The sequence below is a fragment of the Lemur catta genome, chromosome 2 (genome assembly GCF_020740605.2).
Source record: "Lemur catta isolate mLemCat1 chromosome 2, mLemCat1.pri, whole genome shotgun sequence".
Classification (NCBI taxonomy): Eukaryota; Metazoa; Chordata; class Mammalia; order Primates; family Lemuridae; genus Lemur; species Lemur catta.
The window spans coordinates 80,538,854-80,558,770 of record NC_059129.1 but is presented as its reverse complement, the minus strand read 5'-3'; the positions used below and the strand labels follow the sequence as shown (position 1 = coordinate 80,558,770).

General features: G+C 32.4%; 1 protein-coding gene across 2 annotated transcripts in view; it reads left to right on the top strand.

The window, feature by feature from the left end:
- Nucleotides 1-19,404, top strand: part of IBTK (inhibitor of Bruton tyrosine kinase) — a 70,468-nt gene extending 51,064 nt beyond the window's left edge. For both annotated transcript variants that reach the window (XM_045543940.1, XM_045543939.1), the window contains exons 25-29: nucleotides 252-392; nucleotides 6,612-6,761; nucleotides 15,715-15,786; nucleotides 16,711-16,843; nucleotides 17,634-19,404. In XM_045543940.1, the coding sequence (XP_045399896.1) occupies nucleotides 252-392; nucleotides 6,612-6,761; nucleotides 15,715-15,786; nucleotides 16,711-16,843; nucleotides 17,634-17,765 (628 nt within the window). In that variant the 3' untranslated portion in view covers nucleotides 17,766-19,404. The remainder of the gene's footprint in view (nucleotides 1-251; nucleotides 393-6,611; nucleotides 6,762-15,714; nucleotides 15,787-16,710; nucleotides 16,844-17,633) is intronic.
- The last annotated feature ends 513 nt before the right edge of the window (nucleotides 19,405-19,917 follow it).

The window sequence follows — 19,917 nt, the reverse complement described above, 5'->3', positions numbered from 1 at the left end:
ATACGTTGGATGGTTCATATAGTTATTAATCATTGTTAGTACAAACTGATATTATCACTGTTGAAACTTGTGAGAATTTTGATCCAATACTAGTAAAATTATATCAAATAAATAGTAAACATTATTATCTGTAACCTTTATTAATCAAAAATTAATGCTAATTTGTTTAATTTAATTTCCAACAAAATGATTTCTCATTGAATTAAACTTTCTCAGAAGAAACCAGGAAAACTAATTGATTTAATTTCTAGCAAAATGATTTCGCATGGAGTTAAACTTTCTCAGAAGCAACGAAAAATGATTGCATTGACTACCAAAGAAAATTCAGGAATGAATAGCGTGGAAACAGTTTTAACCACTCCTTCAAAAGCGCCCAAACCAGTGAATGCATGGTATGCTCCTTTTTGTTATTAAAATTAGTATAGATATGTGCATTAGCTTTTAAGGTAGTTCTTGGCTTTTGAGTTCCCCCCACGTTTCTAAAGTCTTTTCAAATATTTCATCCCCCCACCCCTTGCTTTTAAGTTAAATTAGAACTTGGGAAACAAAAGAATATTTTTTTGCTTGTTTGTCTTATTTTAATATGGGATGTTTTGATGTATACATCATGGTTTTCAAATATGGAAATATTTTTCATATGTGGATATAATTTCTTCTTGGTGTTCTAATTAGCTTCTCTTGCTAAAGTGATTTAAAGGAATTTTTTAAATTTTCTTGTGAGCAATAAAATATAGATAAATTTGATAAAAGAAAACTAATTTCTTTATGTTACCGTAATTTCTTGGTCCTTCTGTAAGTATCATAAATATCTTTACATGATTATAATCATAGCTTGTTATTGTTACTTGTTTAAACAGTGCTGTTTACTTAACATTGTGTCATACAAGTTTACGCTATTAGAATTTACCCATAGTGGCAGCATTAATAGGAATAATCTCCAAAGAGGTGAGATAACAGTTTTGAGATGTGTCAAATAGGTTGTACTTCCTGCTTCCCTTTCATCCTTCCTTGTTCTTTGTAATAATTTATATCATAATATCTGGAAACCAGTTTTAGAGAAGTATGCGGATGCTGTGTAGTGCAAGGAAGTGATCAGAACCCTCTTCTTTCACAAGGATTTGGGAGATCTTGGCATGTACCCTTGGTTTGGGGGAATCCCTTCGATGTTTCTAATGCCACATTGTTCTCTTTGTAAGAGGGAATATTTTTCTCAATTAAAATGTAAATTATTTTGAAGAAAGTGGTTAACTAGTTTTATTCTGAGTGCTACTATTGGAACTAAATCAGTGTCTGTCAGGGCCACTAGTAGATCCAAAGCATGGTCACTGAAAAGAAAGTAAAACAAGATGTGGGAAAACCCAAGTAAAAGTGAAAAGAGGGTAAAATTTGAGAGAATGGGCCTAGCAGAATTTTTAAATTTATCAGTGTTTGTTAACCACCTTCTTTATGTAAAGGACTGTGCTAGGTTCTAATGATAAGGCAATAAACAGACACATTTGGCCACTGGCCTTGTAGGGTTTATGGTGTAACTGTTGCAACACTGAGTAGTGCTGTCCTTAAACAAAAGTATGGAAAGACCAAGAGGAAGAAAGAGTTCTTGGAATAGCTGTCAAAATACTAAATATGTTGTACTTTGGGAGAATTAACTAATAAGCATGTGAGTAAGCTTTGGGTTTAATAATATAGTTTTAACCATGCCATCAATCAGTTTCCATATTTAAAAGCAAAAAGTAAATGAACAAAAGAAGTTTCACTTGTTTTCTTGGAGGTGTCTTCCTTAGTGCCATATGTTATTCTGTGGTCTGAACTGGGTCTTTTCCAGGCCTACTGAATATCTGTCATCTTGGTACTTTCCTTGTCATCTTAGAAATTTTCTTCTCTTCCCTCCATTGTTTGATTCCCGGTTTCCTAGATTCTGTGTTTTTCTGTTTTCTTGGTTTACCGCTTGTTTTGAGGTAGTACAACTTCAGTAGTTTTCTGATTAAAGGTATATAGAACATATATTTTTGGAGTTCTTATATCCATGAAATTCTCTCCTTTATTCTTGACTGATAGATTGGAACAGAATTCTAAATTGGAAATCATTTGGAGAATTTATTCCCCCGCCCCCCTCCCCCTTTTTTCTTGTTGCTTTTGGGAAATTGAATACTATTTAATTCTTGATTCTTTTTAAGTTACCTCCTGTTTCTCCCACCTTTCCTCTCCCTCCCCCCAGAAACTTATAGGGTCTTTATCCCTGGTGTTCTGAAATTTCACAGTAATGTATCAAGAAGTAAGTCTTTTTTGATACATTGTGCTGGGTACTTGGGCTCTTTTAATTGGGAGGGGAAGAATGTCTTTAAGTTCTAGGAAAATATGTACTATTACTTTGATATTTTTTTTCTCTTCACTGTTTACAGTTCACATTACTCAGATATTGGTCCTCCTGGACTTCTCTAATTTTCTTTTTGTCTTGTATTGTCCACATATATGTCTTCCTGTTCTACTTTCTGGAACATTTCCCTAACTTTTTAAAATTACTAAATCTTTAATTGTCAAGAGTTTTTTCTTGTTTGTTGATGGTACCTTTTTAAATATTCTGTTTAACATTCTTATATTTGAAGGTCTCTGTACTCTAAACATTTTCACTCTTTAGTATATACCCAGAGAAATATATGCACATGTATGCCAGGCAACATGTATAAGAATATTCATATCATCATTATTTGTAATAGCCAAAATGGGAAACAACCTAAGTATCAGCAGTAAATGGATAAATTACAGTTTATTTTTATGGTAGAATACTACACGGGGATTAAAAAAGCACAAATTATAACTAAATACAACAAAGTGGATAAATCTCACCAATATAATATTGAACAAAAGGAGCCAAGCAGCAAAAAAAAATCATACTTATAGAAAGTTAAAAATAGCGATTGACTTACATTCCTGTTTTATTCATTCTTCTCTCTATATGTTTTATTTTATCATGTTTTACTTTATTGGTTTATTGATGGATTATTTTGTTTTTAAGTTATAACTGGAAGCTCCGTGTGCCTATGTGAAACAGGTCTACTAATAGGTGTAACTGTGGAATGACCTAGCTGTATCCTTTGGAGACCCTCATTCTCTATGTCTGTTATCTCCGTATCTTTGCTTGTTGGTCTCCTTAGTCTGTCAGTTTCTCTAAAGAGCAGCCTTTTAATTTTTTGCTTGTGAGGTATATATTTACATGCTGTTGGAAAAATGGTGCTAATAGATTTGCTTGATGCAGGATTGCCACAAACCTTTAATTTGTGAAAACATAGTACTTGTGAAGCACAGTGAAATGATGCATGACTATATTTTTATTATCTTAAGGATCTTTTCATTTCTGTGAACTTCTTTTGCATATGTGTACTGCTTTTATTTGTACTCATTAAACAGTGAGCTTTGTAAAATATATATGATATATATAAATATGCTATATGAATATACATCTATATTTAAAATAAATATATATGTAAAATATATACATATAATTTGTTAGGTCATAGGAATTTTATTCTAAGTTAATGGCATAGATCAGAAACATTTGTAGAATTTAAAGAATACATTTACATAAAATAGTTAATGTTCAGTATTTAGGAACTTTGATACATGTTTAGTATAAATAACCTTGTTGAATAATTTTCTTTCTTGAATTCTTACAAGGCTACAAGGTATTTAAAATTGAGCTCTAGATATAATATTAATTATTGAGTGAATACAATGTCATACATTGCTTTGTATAATTTTAAAATTATGAGGTAACCACATTATTCAATATATCACTTGATTTTTAATCAGATACACATAGGATATAAATATATATAATATATGCTTGAAGTAAAAATGGAATTGATTATTTTCCTGAGAACATCCCTTATACATATTGGTTTAAAAAAATTTAAACTTTGCTCTGCCTTGAAAAAGTAAATTAATCTGAAATTAACATTTTAATCAGATTTACAGATTTATTTACAGAATGTATTCATGACTGTGGTGATTTATCTATAAATTTTTTAATATGTAGAGATACGTCTTCATCATCTGAAGAATCATCCAGTGAGATTTTATTTCTTTAGCAGATTTTTTTTACTATGTTTATGACAATATTATGGTTAATGTGCAATTCATTAGCAAGTCACAAATTAGCTCTCTAAATCTGCTTGTGTTTGTGGTAGGATTTTCACTAGTCTATTCACAAAATCACTCACCTGGTCTATATAACTCCCAGTATAAAGTTGTACTGCTGCCTGCAGTTGGGTGTGGCAGTGGAAAATATTAAAGATAACTGGTTTTTCCATTAAAATGAAATTCTAACCAGTTGAATTTTAAATTTAATGTGAAAACAGCAAGTGTATATGGGATTTGGCCACTTTTCAATATCAGATGTTTTAGTTGGAGAAATAATAGAACATTTCTTACCAGTCATCATGTGTGGAAGAATGCACAGTCTTTGTGGCCTGGCTTGACGTCTGAATGTAAGTTCTTCCAAATTCCATTTAGAGCTAACTTATATAAAATAATTTTAGTTATTTAACTTTTTAGAGCTAGAGATTTTATTTTTTAAAGCAAAATTTTAGGGCTGCTTTAGCTGAAGAACAAAATCCTGGTTAATTTTTGTGTAGATACAAATGTCTACAAATGCTTCTCCATAAAGTTTCTGTGGCAGTTAAAATGGAAAATAGCTAAAGCCCATGAGTTAGGACAGTCAAATTGTGGGAAATAAAACACTGTTTCAAATTATGGCATAGTCAGTGGAAAGCACAATAGAACTTATTTAAAGAAATCTGTTTCTCAGTCCTCATGCCAGGATCACACTGTTTTAGTTCGTTTTGTGCGGCTATAGCAGAATAACACAGACTGGGTAATTTATAATGAACAGAAATTTATTGGCTCAGTTCTGGAGGCTGGGATGTTCAATATCACGGTGGCATCTGGCAAGGGCTTCTTTGCTGCATTATAACATGGTAGAAGGTGTCATGTGGCAGAAGGGTGAGAGAGAGCGAGAGGGACCACCCCACTCCCACTGATAATGGCGTTAATGCATTTGTGAGGAGCCCTCAGAACCTAAACACCTCTCAAAGGTCCCACCTCCCAATACCATCACATCGCAATTAAATTTCAACAGGAGTTTTGGAGGGAACAAACATTCAAACCATGGCACACTGTCTTGATTACTGTGATTTGTTTTGTCTTCTTACAACTTTGTGGGGTTTTTTGTTTTTTTTTTTTTAAAGAATGCTTTGGCTAATCACTAGGTTCTTTGTATTTCCATATAAAGTTTGTCTTTTTTTTATTGGAAACCCCCTTATCTTCTATGGTGATTTTTATAATTCAGAAAAACTGGTGAGATTAATTCAATGTTTAAAAATAGGCATAGGTATATATAGATTTTCTGTTATCTTTGGTAATTTTTTTTTTTTTAGGTATTTGTCCATTCCACGTAAATTGTCAAATTTATTTGCATCAAGTTGTTTATATTTCCTTATTGGCTTTTTAATTCCTCTAGATCTTGTATTATCTATTGCTTCATAACAAATTTTCCCTAAACAGCAGCTTGAAACAACCAACATTTTTTATTTCATAATTTCTTTGGGTCGGGAATCATAGCTGGCTGCCTGTGGCTCAAGATTTTCCACAATGCTGCAATCAAGGTTCAGCCAGGGCTGTAGTTATTTCAGGGCTTGACTTGGAGAGGATCCTTTTCCATGCTCACTCACATGGACACAGAATTCTGGATTAACATTTATTTCCCCCTTTCATCACATTAAAAATGTCTTTCCATTGTCTCTTGGCCTTCATTGTTTCTAGTAACAAGCTAGTTGTTTTTATATTGTGTTGTATTTCTGTGGGTGCTTTCAGGATTTTCAGGATCTTTGGTTTTTAGCTGTTTGTTTATGATGTGCCTAAGTATGGTTTTCTTTATATTTATCTTCTTCGGGGTTTGCCAAAATTCTTGAATCTTTAAATTGATGTTTTCCACCAAATTTGGGGAATTTTTGGGCATTGTTCCTTAAATATTTTTGTTTCCCATATCTCTCTCTGCGTCTGGGATGACAATTATACATATGATAGACCTTTTGATATTATCCCATAAGTCACCATGGCTGGCTTATTTTTTTTTTCAATCAATCTTTTCTTCTCCCTGTTCTTCATATTCAAAAAATGAACTGACTCTTCAGTTCATTCAATGAATTTTGTTTTTTAAATATTGTGATAAAAATTCTTGATTTCCATTTTATTCTTTTTTATAGTTTCTTTTTCTTTGTTGAGCTTACCTATTCTTTAATTCATTCTGAACATTTCTTTTATTGTTATCTGTGGCATAGTTTGAATAGCTATTTTAATATCATTGCTAATTTCAACATCTAGATTATCTCGAGTTGGTTTCCGTTGATTGCTTTTTCTTATGGCATAGTTTTGATTGTTTAACAGTTGGCAGCAAGGATCTGACATCACAGTGGACACTGTAATTATATAATACCATTGTAAAATTTTTGTTATCCATTCTCAATGTTACACATTATTGTTCCCTTATAACTTCTAGGAATGTCGTTTTACAAAATGGATGTTTTAACATGCTCTATGCTTGCTTTCTGTTGCAGGGCATCTTCTCAACATTCAGTATCATCCAAGTCATTCCGTGATTTTTTAGTAGAAGAAAAAAAGTCTGTGACTGGTCATAGTTCAGGAGATCATGTAAAAAAAGTTTGTTTTAAAGGAATTGAAAGTTCTCAGACTCCAAAAGTTGTAAGGTAATAAACTAAACTTAAAACTAATACATTTTCTACGTTAAAACAGTCTATGGTAGTTTTATGTCTGAAATAATCTTTAAAGATTTGAGTCAGATTTTTATACATTCTTTTACATTCATAATTAAAATTAACATGTGTGTTTCCTTCCCCTCTTTTTTATTGAAGCAGTTATTGAGGTATAATTGGTTTAAAATAAACTTCATATATTTGAAGTATACATTGTGAAATTTTGGCATATGTATACATCTGTGAAACTATCACCACATTCAAGATAGTGAACATAATCATCATTCTCAGAAGTTTCCTCAGTGCTCCTTTGCAATCTCTTCCTCCCTTGCCTATCCCCTACCCTGAACCCCCTCCCCCACCCCTCAGCAAGCAAATACTAATCTGCTTCTGTCAGTATAGGGTGTATATTTTAGAGTTTTACATCAGCGGAATCATACAGTTATGTACCGCTTTTAAAATCTTCTTTTACTCAGCAAAATTATTTCGAGATTCATTCATGTTGTGATATGTATCAGTTGATTCCATTTTATTGCAAAATAGTATTTCATTGTGTGGGTTTACCACAATTTGTTTATCTGTATATCTGTCAACAGACTTTTGGGTATTCCAGTTGTTTCTCTGGCTGTTTTTTTTGAGATTGCGTTTTAAAGTTCAATGTACTTTAAACAAATGTTTGATATTTTAAATGCTTCCATGAAACATGAAAATCTATCCATAATTTAAAAGCAATATTTAAAAACAAAATAGCTTCCCCGGCATGGTGTATAAATTGTCTTAATTGTTGGTCAAAAGGGAACAATCTTGGGGCATTAGGTGGGCTGATGTTGGAAGAAAAAAAAAATTTCAAGTTGTTTAACTGAATGGAGATTTTTTTTCTTATATCTGCTAACACGACAACTCCCAAAGATATTACTCCCTAGAATGTTTTAGACAAAACAAAAATGTGATTAAAAATACAGTTATGACCAGGCTGATGTTCTGTTTTGTATAATGATAAACCCTTTATTGTACTCACTGTCAAACCTTTTTCTTTTCTCCTAAACCCTTTTTATTAATAAAAATGAAATGTTATGTCCAATTCTGTTGTATCAAACAATAACATAAACTTCTCTGACTTAAAGAGAAGGGACTGGGAAATATGCTAGTTTAACTTCACCTTATTTGCCTTGTAAGCAACTCTGAGGAACTGTCAGAAGTCTTCTGACAATTGTTTGGAAACTACTGGTTTAGATGAAATGTTTAGACATATTTTTATTGTTGATACTATAACTGGCTTCCTTATTACCAAGATGTATGTTTAAGAGCAAAGTTCTTGAGCCATTTTCATATAATATAGAAAATCGGAGACTAGGAAGGATCTTAAGTCATCTGGTCCACCTCCCTAACTTTTCAAACACATTTAACAGTGGAATGCTATTTTAAAATAAAAATCTTAAGTGGAGCTCTAACATAAGAAAGAGATTAAGCCTTTTTACATATTAATTTATACATAAAATTTTAATGTTTATGATAGGCTGATCAATATAAAATTAGGTGCAATGTAAGACATTTGTAGTTTTAAAATTAGCAAACAAATATTTATTGATTATCTGCTTTACATTGGACATTATGCTAAGTAATAGAGTTATAGTGGTGAATAAAATGAACATAGCCCCTACCTATATAGAATTTACAGTCTAAAAGAGAAGAAAAACTTTAAACAAGTAATTAAATAAATAGAAGTATATATAGCATTATGAAGAAAAAGTATATTAGACTCAACAGTTTATTTCTACATTTTGTTTTAATTATCTAATACTAAGAAATCCTGACTGAATTAAGTAAGTAGTTAAAAATGATTTTTTTGAATCAAATCCTTTTGGCATTCTCTAGGATTACTCTTCATTTAAGAGATGGTAGAAGAAGCTTTATTCTTGAATTATTAAAATGAATACACCTGACAATAGAAGTTAATATGCTGATAATCTTCAATGTATTAACAGTATTTGAATATATACTTTTAAATAAATTAGCTTCAAAAATGTATTTCGGGAAAAAAAATGAAATACTGACAAATGTTTGTTGAACATTTTATGGTAAACTGAAAACTACTGAACTGAAACAATTTAAAACTATCTAGTGTCTTATTAGTTGTTTTCTTAAAAGATGCTGAGGTAAGATTATTTATTCCATTCCTAAGTGACAGGTAATCTCCTAGGGTTGTTAAATTCTCACGGTAAAAGTGATGTTTATGTCCTACTACATTTGAGTGCCATTTTTACACATACAAACATATAGTCTTACATAATACGTATATATTTTATACATATATTCCATTAAGACATACATAATATGCATAATTATAATAAACATTTTGAAATAGTCACTATTATATTTCTCTCATTAGTAGGGTTTTTTTATCCCAAATTTTTTTTAATTAAATGAAAATCTTTTACATTTTTAAAAATTAAAAAAATTCTTTTTAAAAAATTGGGTATTTGGTATCTCTGTAATGACCCTAGTTTCATTTTTCCATATTATTTATATTTTAAAAAACTGAATATAGTCCTTTTGATATAAGAAAAATATAAGAATATCATTGGTTCTATTAGTTGTATAATAAATGATATCCTATAGATCATGTTTTTAAATAGAAATACATGTAACTTCTTTGTTTTCCTACTGTGAGACACACAAATATGCCTCTATTTATATTCATCTTATCCTTTCTTGTTTTTGTTTTTTTTTTTTGAGACAGAGTCTTGCTCTGTCACCCTGGCTAGAGTGCTGTGGCATCAGCCTAGCTCACAGCAACCTCAAACTCCTGGGCTCAAGCAATCCTTCTGCCTCAGCCTCCCGAGTAGCTGGGACTACAGGCATGTGCCACCATGCCTGGCTAATTTTTTTCTATATATATTTTTAGATGTCCGTAGAACTTCTTTCTATTTTTAGTAGAGACGGGGTCTCGCTCTTGCTCAGGCTGGTCTCGAACTCCTGACCTCGAGCGATCCACCCACCTCGGCCTCCCAGAGTGCTAGGATTACAGGCGTGAGCCACTGCGCCCGGCCCCTTTCTTGTTTTTTGATAGAAAAGTTATCTCTCCTTTCTTAGGTCAATACCAATGCTTTTATCGTAACCATTCCCACTTTAGCAGCCTTAAACTATTAATTGTTCCTTTCCTTTCTTGTATTTATTCAGCTTTTTCCTTTTAACTAGATTCTTCCCATCTGGTTTTGAATGTGCTCAGGTCTCTCTCATGTGGTCTGGGCATACTTTCTTCTAGCCATTGCCTTATCATTACCAATTCTTCACCCCCTTCACAGCCAGATTTCTCAAAAGAGCTCTTAACTCCCACTCACTTCTTAACACATTCTGGCTTCCAGCGCCATTACTAAACTGAAATACTCCAGGCTAAGTTCAGCAGTAACCTTCATATTGCCAACACTATGGACTTTTTATATGACTTATCACACTTGAAGTTCAGTTACAGGTCATTTTCTCATTTCACTTTATATTCTTTCTACACTTTCCATTTTATGAGCATATGTTCAGTTATCAGATGTATACTAAAGACTCAAAATTTGTATCTTCTGCCCACAACTATCATCTAAGCTTTAGACTTAGATATTTAACTGTCTACCTGATCTTTCCATCCTATTTGAATGTTCAGAAACACCTCAAACTTTATGTCCAAAACCAAACTTAATGTTTTCCTCATACCAATCTCATAAAACCAAAATCAAACAAAAATATAAACAAAACATAAAACAACCCATTCTTAATGAATTTTCTTCTTCAATAAATAGCATTTTCAAGTCTTTAACACATCCATCTTCCTTACTAATAGTCTATCATTAGGGCATTCCAGTTTATTTCTTAAATATTTCTCAAATCCAAACTTTATCTCCAATGCCATCACCCTCATGCCGAGTACTGTGTGCTTTCACCTGAGTCCTCCTGACTGGACTTGTCATAGCCTTTCTTCTTTTACTCCAATATATTGAGCCAGTGTATTTTTAAAATACAGGGCTTACTGCTTTTAGATTAAAAGCTAGAAGTTTTGACATCACCTTCAAGGCATATCTGGTTCCTGCCAACCTTCTTTAGCTTTATTTTGTAACACAATCTCTGTGTTCTAGCCATCTTGGCCTTCTCTTAGTTCTCAAATACACTTCTTTCCACTTCCTTACTAACTTTGACTAGTTGACTCTGACTCTTCTTTCAATTTCTATTCAGTCATATTCTTTAGAGAAGTCTGACTTACCTTACTGGAGCAGTTTTCCTGTTATATGTTCTCATAGGTCTTTTTCTTCATTGTACTTCTCCACAATTGTAATTTATTAGTGTGATTCTTTAATGTTTGTACAAGTATTTTCATGTCTATGTATTTAACTCTGTTCAATGAGAGCAAGGAAGGTATCTCTCTTTACTCATCATTGTTTCACCAATGTTCAGAATGGTTCCTAGCATATAGTAGATGCTTAGTGTACTGGTGAATGACTGAATGAATAAATGAATTAAAACTGTAGCTGTTTCAAGTAAAATTTGTTGCTAATGTAGTGAGTTATGTTGCATTCCATACATATATATAAATTTGAAGATAAAATTAAGATCATTTTTGTAATATTTTTGCATTTTAAATATTAATATCTATTGGAATTGTAAAATTTTCTTTGGATAAATAACTTATAGAACTCTTAAAATATTAAGGAGCTGTAGTTTCATAGTTGATCACTAGAGTGTGCTATAACATCAGGGCTCTTAAATAGCTATGTTTTAAATTCCTGTGGCTATCACTTATGGTGATTCTGAGGAAAGAAACATAATGAGTTTCAGTTTTTATTTAAGCATAGAAAATATGTAATCAGAAGTAAGGTTTTTTAAAAAAGGAAATATAAAATGTTACAGACAAAAGCAAAACATTAATGCAGCAAATTATGGGACACCTGATACTGGCCTCTGTTGGGTATATATAAAAGAAGAATATACTTTAATGTGTTTGAAATCTAGTTGGTAACAAATATGCACACATGAAACTTAAATGACAGAACAAGAATGAAATTACAATACAATATAACAGTAATAAAGAGGTCACAAGGCAACATATGATTAAATGCCAAATGAATGTTTCAAAGAAGGGAAAATGACAATGGGCTAGAGTTGTCAGGAAGACCTCATTGAGGAAGAAGGAGTTGAGCTGGTTTAGTTCATAAACACTTTGAGTATTCAGTTCTAAATATTTCATCATCATGTTTATGACCATGTAAATATTAGAAAAAATAGGCCACTTAATTATTAATCCTTTTCATTGTCACAAGCTTTTGAACATAGGGTGGGAGTTTTAAAAGGAGAAATAAGAGAGGAGAAGGGGCAGTGTAAACAGGAAACAGTGGGAGTTAAAACAAGAAGATAGGAGCACTTATGATCCTTTGGGGGTTAGTATGGCAGGGGTATGGGGGCTTATCTCAGAAAATTCCACAAATCATAATTCTTGCTTTAATTGTAGAAAATGTTTTTTTTTTTTTTTTTTTAAAGACTAGGGCAAGAATGACAATGTCATTTGAGGGTGTTAAAGTGTAAAAGAGGGATTTGTATAATATTGGTTTGTTACTTACATTTTTTTTTATTTCATGTGTTTTCTTTCATTTTCCTTTCACTTAAATGCCCCCTTATGTAATTCTGGATGGAAAATGTGAGCTTGTGTTTTTAATTATTAAGAAAAACTACTTGTGAGACAAAAATCATCTGTGATTATAATCTTATATAAAAATCTTTAATTAAGCTATTACAAATTTTTTTTAAAAAAGCCCAACTGTATAAGTAAAAAGTAATTTGGTCCTCTTAAAGTCTAAATTTGACAATATTAATATTGTTCAGTTTGAACAAGTCTTTTTTTTTAAACAAGTCTTTAAAAGAAGATTTTAGTTAACCTTTTCATGAGGCAAAGTTTTATACAGATTCTCCTGAGATGTCTGTTTCTGTGTTGTTAATATCTAAAGCTTAACGATGCTATATTTATTATTTGAAAACTTAGCATGTTTTTGATATTTGTTTCATCATAGCTCTATTTTATTTAATAAATTTGCTTCATTTTAAGGTGAAATTTTGATGGACTCTGAAGTTGTTAGAATAAATTTATAATTGTCTATTGAAAAACCATTAGTGGAAAGAATTTTGGAAGTATAGTTTTATAAAACAGATTTGAGTTTCATTCTAATATCATAGCCTTTTCTGAACCTTTCTGTACCTCAGTTTCATCATACGAGAAATGAGAGTAGTAATATCTATCACACAGGTTTACTGTAGGCTTATATCAGATAGTGTATATGAAACTATTAAATAAATTATAAAATGCTACGTACATAAGTTGTTAAACTTTGGCATCTTCACTTTGATTTAACAAGGCCTATCTTTATAAGACACTTTAGTCTTAATATTCAGTTTTGTGAACCAGTGACATACCATTTTTGAATACCAGGGTATTGCTAGGATTAAATGAGATAGTATGCCTATTACTTAGCAATTAAGTAATTGGTTCTACAATATTTTTGCATTTCTTTGAAAGTGTCAAAACAGTTTAGTTGATTCTAGAACACCAGGATGATTTTGGAGCACCATTAAAGTCATTATCTGTATTTATTCTATGTTATGTATTAATGCCCTAGAAGGCTTCTAATATCTAGCCTTGGACTGACTTTAAGACCATTTTTAAGGGGACTTAACCAAAGGACTTTGCATTTAGTCTCTGTCTAAGATGATTATCTGTTCTATCAAAATGTAGATTTTTTCCCCTTTATTTTAATGTTATTCTCACGTAGATTCTTATCATCTCATAACAAGTCTATCCCAAAAGCTTTCTTGTTCATTTCCTTGACTTCATTTTCCCCCTGGCCTGAGGTCATCTTCTACTTTACCCTGGGAATTTCTCTTATTTTGGGTGTCATAGGTTAGGTAAAGATTCAACAAGTTTCAAGCCATAGAACTTCATTAAAACTTAGAACCCTATAACTAGACCTATTCTCACTTTATTTTGTATTTAGTACCTGGATCTGGAAGAATAAGTTGTCAGTAATTTAAAGGAATAAGGAACTAAATAAAAACAAAACCCCAAAACTTTGCTTTTCTTTATCGCATACTAAAAAAAAAAAAAAAGCCTTTGAATTTCTGTTTCAATCATTTGTTCTGTAATTACTTTTTCATAAACAACTATGTTTCAGGTATTCTGCTGGACACTGAGATAAAAAGATGAATGAAACACAGTCCTGTACCCTGAGAGACTAGTTTAATAGTTAAGACAGTTGTATAAACAATAATAACAGTGTGTGATACTTTATAATAGTGATTGAAGTTCTATAGGAGGAGCGAGCAGGTGATATTTGAGCCAATTCTTAAAGAATGAAAAGACATTTGCAGTGACATGTATTCCAGACTAAGGGGGAACAGTAAAAATAAAGGCAGCTATTTGATAATGGAAAAAACACTGTACTCTGAATCAAAAGACCTGGATGGTGGTATCTTTCTGTTATCCAATTTTTGAATCAGGCAGCTTACATAATGTTCTTTGAGTTTTTTTCCTAATCTGCATAATAGAAATAATATATGCTTTTTTCACAGGGTATTTCAAGGATTAAATGCAATTATATATATGAAGTACTTAGGCCCTTAGTAAATTTGTTTGCCCACATATTACGTCTAAACATTTTAGCTTTCAGTGTATTTTATACTCTGGCCTTATTGTTTCTTTTTAACTTTATTTTTATTTTAAATCTATTTCTTACACTGAATCCAGTCATTCTTTGTTTATTGAACAGAACAGTCTAACTTTACTTAAGTCACCAATATCTTTGGCAGTTCCATATATTTGTGCAACCAAAATTCTATCTCAGTGCCACTCTCCTCAGCTTAAATGTCATTTCCTCAGTGAAACTATCGGCATATTGCCACCCTCCCTATTATGTTAATAATGTTACTATGTTAATTTCTTCTATGAATTCATACTACTTTGTACATATTAGTATAGATATCAATTACAATACTCTCATACATTGTTTTTTTATTATTTTAAGTATTTTTAAAAATCTCTTGCACCAAAATTTTCTGAGGGGACGAGATTGAGTTTTAAGCAGCCTGATTTTTAGCACCTACCATAATCGTGGCTCATACTCTATAACTGTGCGCAAATGAATCAGGAAGTCAGTATTCTAGGCTGTTTATTCTCTCTCTCTGACTTTGTATTGTTAAATCCATCTAGGCCTCGGTTTGCTCGTTTCTGAAGGAGGCTATTGGATTAATCTAGATAATCTCTAGGGACCTTTCTACCTCTAAAATTCCACAATTAGGAAAGTCTCTATAATACCTTTTAAAATTTTTCCCCTTACTAGAATGCTTCCTATCCATCTCATCATATACTCCTTTATTATTGTCTTCTCAAGTGCTTCTCCATGAGGCCCTCTCAAATGATTAAATTAAACATTTTGATTTTTATGGTCCTTATAGTCACTGTAACTCAATTTGTTACTATCTTAAATTCTTTTGCATTGTTTTATATGTCATTTTATGTTGTTTCCTCATCTAGCTTCTGAACTCTTAGAAGATAGAGGTCATGTTTTGTCTTTCTGTCCTATCTAAAATCCCTAGCTTATCAAAGTCTATTATTAATAGTTGCCCACAAAATTTGGCTGTTAATTATCTGGTTCTATATATTTGGTTTGTCTAGTTTATGTATATATTATATATTATTAGAAAAATCATATTTTGCAGTATCTTCCTCCATGGTATTTTGTATACAAGATTTTATAAACATCTAAAGATTATTTTGTTTATTTACAATTTTAAAGGTAACCTTGATTGTGCTCATTTGTCTACTGAGTCAGGAGCTTATAGTTCCTCCTCTATATCTATTAATAAGCAGTTTTTCTAACAGTAATAGAAGCTTTAATCTCCAGTTTTGACATTTGTTTTGCAGATGCTCTGCTCGTGGTACCCCAGGACCGGAAGGCAACCACGTTTCAGATTTACCACTTCTAGACAGTCCCAAGTAAGGTTAATTGATTAATTTTGGGCCTCCAAAGCTAAGTTGTCGTTAAGCATTAAAGGAGAATGTTAAGGCTGGACACAGTGGCTCATTCCTGTAATCCTAGCATTCTGAGAGGCCAAGGTGGGAGGATCTCTTGACGTCAGGAGTTCGAGACCAGCCTGAGCAAGAGTGAGACCCGATCTCTATTAAAAATAGAAAAAATTAGCCGAGCGTGATGGCTCACGCCTGTAGTACCACCTAGTGAGGAGGCTGAGGCAGGAGGATCACCTGAGCCCAGTAGTTTGAGGTTGCTGTGAGCTAGGCTGATGCCATGGTACTCTAGCCTTGGGCAACAGAGTGAGACTCTGTCTTAATATAGATAGAAAGGAGGAAGGGAGGAAGAAAGAGAGAGAGGGGGGAGAGGAGAGAGAGAGAAAGGAAAGGAAGGAAGGAAAGAAAGAAAAGTTAAATGGACACGCTTGAAGCTCTGACTCGGGGGGATGGACGGGACATGGGCAATATATATAACCTGAACTTTTGCACCCCCATAATAAGCTGAAATAAAAAATAAATAAATAATATCCTTTGAAAAGAAAAAAAAGTATACTTATGGGGTTGAGTAGAATGAATTATCTGAATACTGTCTGTTCCACAGTTTGAGTTTAATTACCCTTCTGTTTAGTTATATTGTTTCTGCTCTACCCCCATTTTCTGACATTTTCTAAAATTTTCTCTGTAACTCTGAGCCAAATAAAATATTAGTTCTCTTTTTCTCTCTTTCTCACCTCATCATTCTGTAATCTCTGCAAGAGCTTCCAGGCCCCCTTATATTGTAGGTCACTGGAAAAAAAGGTGGCCTTGCAAAAGAGTGTTACTGGTATTTCAGAGGAAATTTTGCATGCAAAAATTTAGGAAGATGAGTGAAACTCGATATTATTCTTTCAGTCCCTGGCTATCTTCCTCGATGACTGCTCCTTCTGTGGTAGCCCCGGTCACTTTTGCATCTATTGTAGAAGAAGAACTACAACAAGAAGCAGCTCTTATCAGAAGTCGAGAAAAACCGTTGGCTCTGATTCAGGTAAATAACCTTCCTATTAGGGTTTACTTTAGGGAAGAACTCACACTACGTTTCATTCTTAGATTTTAAGAAAATTATATTTTGTTTGCTTTGGGCAGGTGACTGTAGCCACCAAATAAAAAAGTAAATGTCATGTAATAATAAACTGAAGCACCTAGCAATTTAAATATTAATTGAAGGTATTCAGGATAATTTATGACTAATAAATTATTATAAAGCTTATATTTTTAGCTTTGTGATGCTTTGGACTCTTTTAGATTTTAAAAGTGACTATTAGACAATTTGGCAATATCTAGTGCTACACTTGGCTTCTGTATTAGTACGAGTTCTAAGATTGTAAGCAACAGATACCAACTCTGGCTAACTTAAGGAAATGAGAGTTCATTTGAGGGCTCTTAAGATTCCACAGATTTAGCTAAAAGACCAGAGAACCAGGTTTGGAAACAGAGAGGACCCACAGTAGCACTATGGAGTTCAGAAGCAAGGCTGAGAGTACTTGTACAATAACAGAAAGTGTTTCACAGAATAAATCTATTCGAATGAATGGATTCTAGCAACGATTTTTAGTTTCTTTTTCCTTCTGCTAAGATTCAAATTCAAGAGAGGATGGTTATCTCATTATTCTAGCTTAGACCTCAAGCTTTCTCCTTGCTAAGGAAATAGCAGAATACCTGATTTAATTCCACTGTGTTATATCCGTGGAAAAGGAAATTGGAAAACTAATATATTCCTGCTCAGTTTATAAGTAAAAGAGTAAAGAAGTCTTCTTTTTTCCCCTCCTTTTTTTCAGATTGAGGAACGTGCAATACAAGATTTACTGGTTTTCTATGAAGCATTTGGCAACCCTGATGAGTTTGTCATTGTTGAAAGGACACCACAGGGACCACTGGCAGTACCTATGTGGAATAAGCATGGATGCTAGTTCACTATGGAGTTGAGATGCATTTTTCACAATTATGATTATTATAGTAGTATACAGAAAAGCTGTGGAAAGAGTTCTTACAGATTTGGTAACAGATCAGTTTAGATAGAATAAGAAGGATCTAATTAATGCAGTTTAAGCATATATGATTAAGCTTGTATGATTAAAAAATTCCTCAGAATTGTGATTTTAGTAACTTTTTATGTAAAACTGTATGAGAAGAAAAACGTATTAGGCTACGGTTAAATAGAATTGATTTTTCTGAATAATCATGGAAAGAAAAATATGAGTGAATTGTAAAATTTAAGTGCAGTGTATTAAAAGTAACTTTTTTATTTGAGAATTTAGAAGATTTTGCCAATCTCTGTTGTCACTCTGCTTTTTTAATATGGCATTGATGAGTTTAAAATAGGAGCAGTCATTACTTCTGATCCTTTAATGGCCAGAGTTTGTATTTGCCGCAATAATTGTGTCTCCATTCTTGTTGTTTTTTTCATCAGGCTGTGAATGTGTTCTAGGTCTATTTAAAGCTGGACTTGCTCAAACACCATATTCAATTTGGACGGCTCATTCTTCAGTTTGCATTAAGCAATGAAGTACAGTGGAGAGGGAATAAGAACACTAATTATTCTGGACTGTTTAGTCCAAGATAACAGTTTCTTTATAAGAGTTTGAGTCCTAGTGGGTTGTTTTTTTTGGTGGGGAAGGAGAATCTTATAAAAGTGTAATTGTAAGAGAATCAATTTCTCAGTGTTAAAATTTTCTAAAATAAATGCTTAATTATACATACAGGAATTGAATAGTTAGGAAGAGGATTGGATTATGATTACCTTTACAATGTTGTATAACAGAAGTTTTGTGAGCCTGTGTTATACATCTAGTGCAAAAATTGTTTTCTTTATATAAAGTATGATGTTTGCTTTGTTTTTGAGTGTTTAAATTTTTTAAAAACAAATGTTATATATGTGCTCTAGTACATAGACAAATTGCGAAGCTTAATATTCTAGTTTCTGAAAGATAAACCTAGGGGAATGTTTTAGGCAATTCATGACTATAATTCAGTTGATGAAATGATGACTGAAACTGACTCAATTATGTCAGGTTTAGCTCTACCCAAAAGCACCAGACATGTAAGGAAATGTGTAATAAAACAATAATCTTGATCCATTTTACTATTACTACTAATGTGTTTGATACCTTGTACTATGTTGACATCTATTATAGGAAGAATTACTAATTATTCCTCCTGATATGCTACACTAATATGTTTAAGTTGATGCTGTATGCATTCTAAGACTGCTTACAAAAGAAGTTTTCCAAATTTGAACCTGTGAAAAGTTTTATATTATGTGTGTTTGAGTAAATTGAGAAGAAATGAATTTTATAATGTTTTATTGCAGTAAAGAGGCCTTCTGAAGTAATTGATTTATTTCATTTGAAGCTTTGATTTTTCTGTGCAAATTGACATCTATAATATTTAAAGATGCTATAAAGTGATAATTTTCTTGCTGTATACATGCTGCCTGGGAAGCACCCTAATGGGTATTTGTTGGATAGGTTGTGAAGGGGAGGGGTAAGGGCTGACTGAGTCTGTGAGTTCAAAAAGGAGCTCTTTTGCTAGTAAAGTGAAAGATAAGTACTGCTGTATACTGTATTTCTTCATAAATTATTCCATTAAAATTGCAACCTGATATATTGCTACCAAAAAGCCCAGGAAGGTTATGGGTTTTTTCCTTAAAAATAACATTATTCTGCCTGCAGTGATTCATTCATCTGTAATCTCATAACTTCAAGAAAGACCCAATAGAATTGAAGAAAAACTAAAAACGGCCAATTTCAAAGGTCAATGGATAGAGAGGTCTTTAAGATTAACCAAAACTTACTCTTAGAACTCCTAAGCCTAGAAAGGTGATGACTGGGTAGGGCATTGGGATGAGGGAGTTGTCAGAGGCAGAATATGCTTAAAATTTGCAAAATCAAGAGGACTGCCGGTCAAGTAAAGTCAAATTTGTTGACAAGATAGTAGGATTCAGGACTCCTCTTCAAGTCCTAAAGAGCTTTTTAAAATAAATTTAAGAAACCTCTGCTTTATACAAGAACAACATGTAATCAGTTGAAAAATATATTGCTAATTAACATCTGAGTTGGTTGG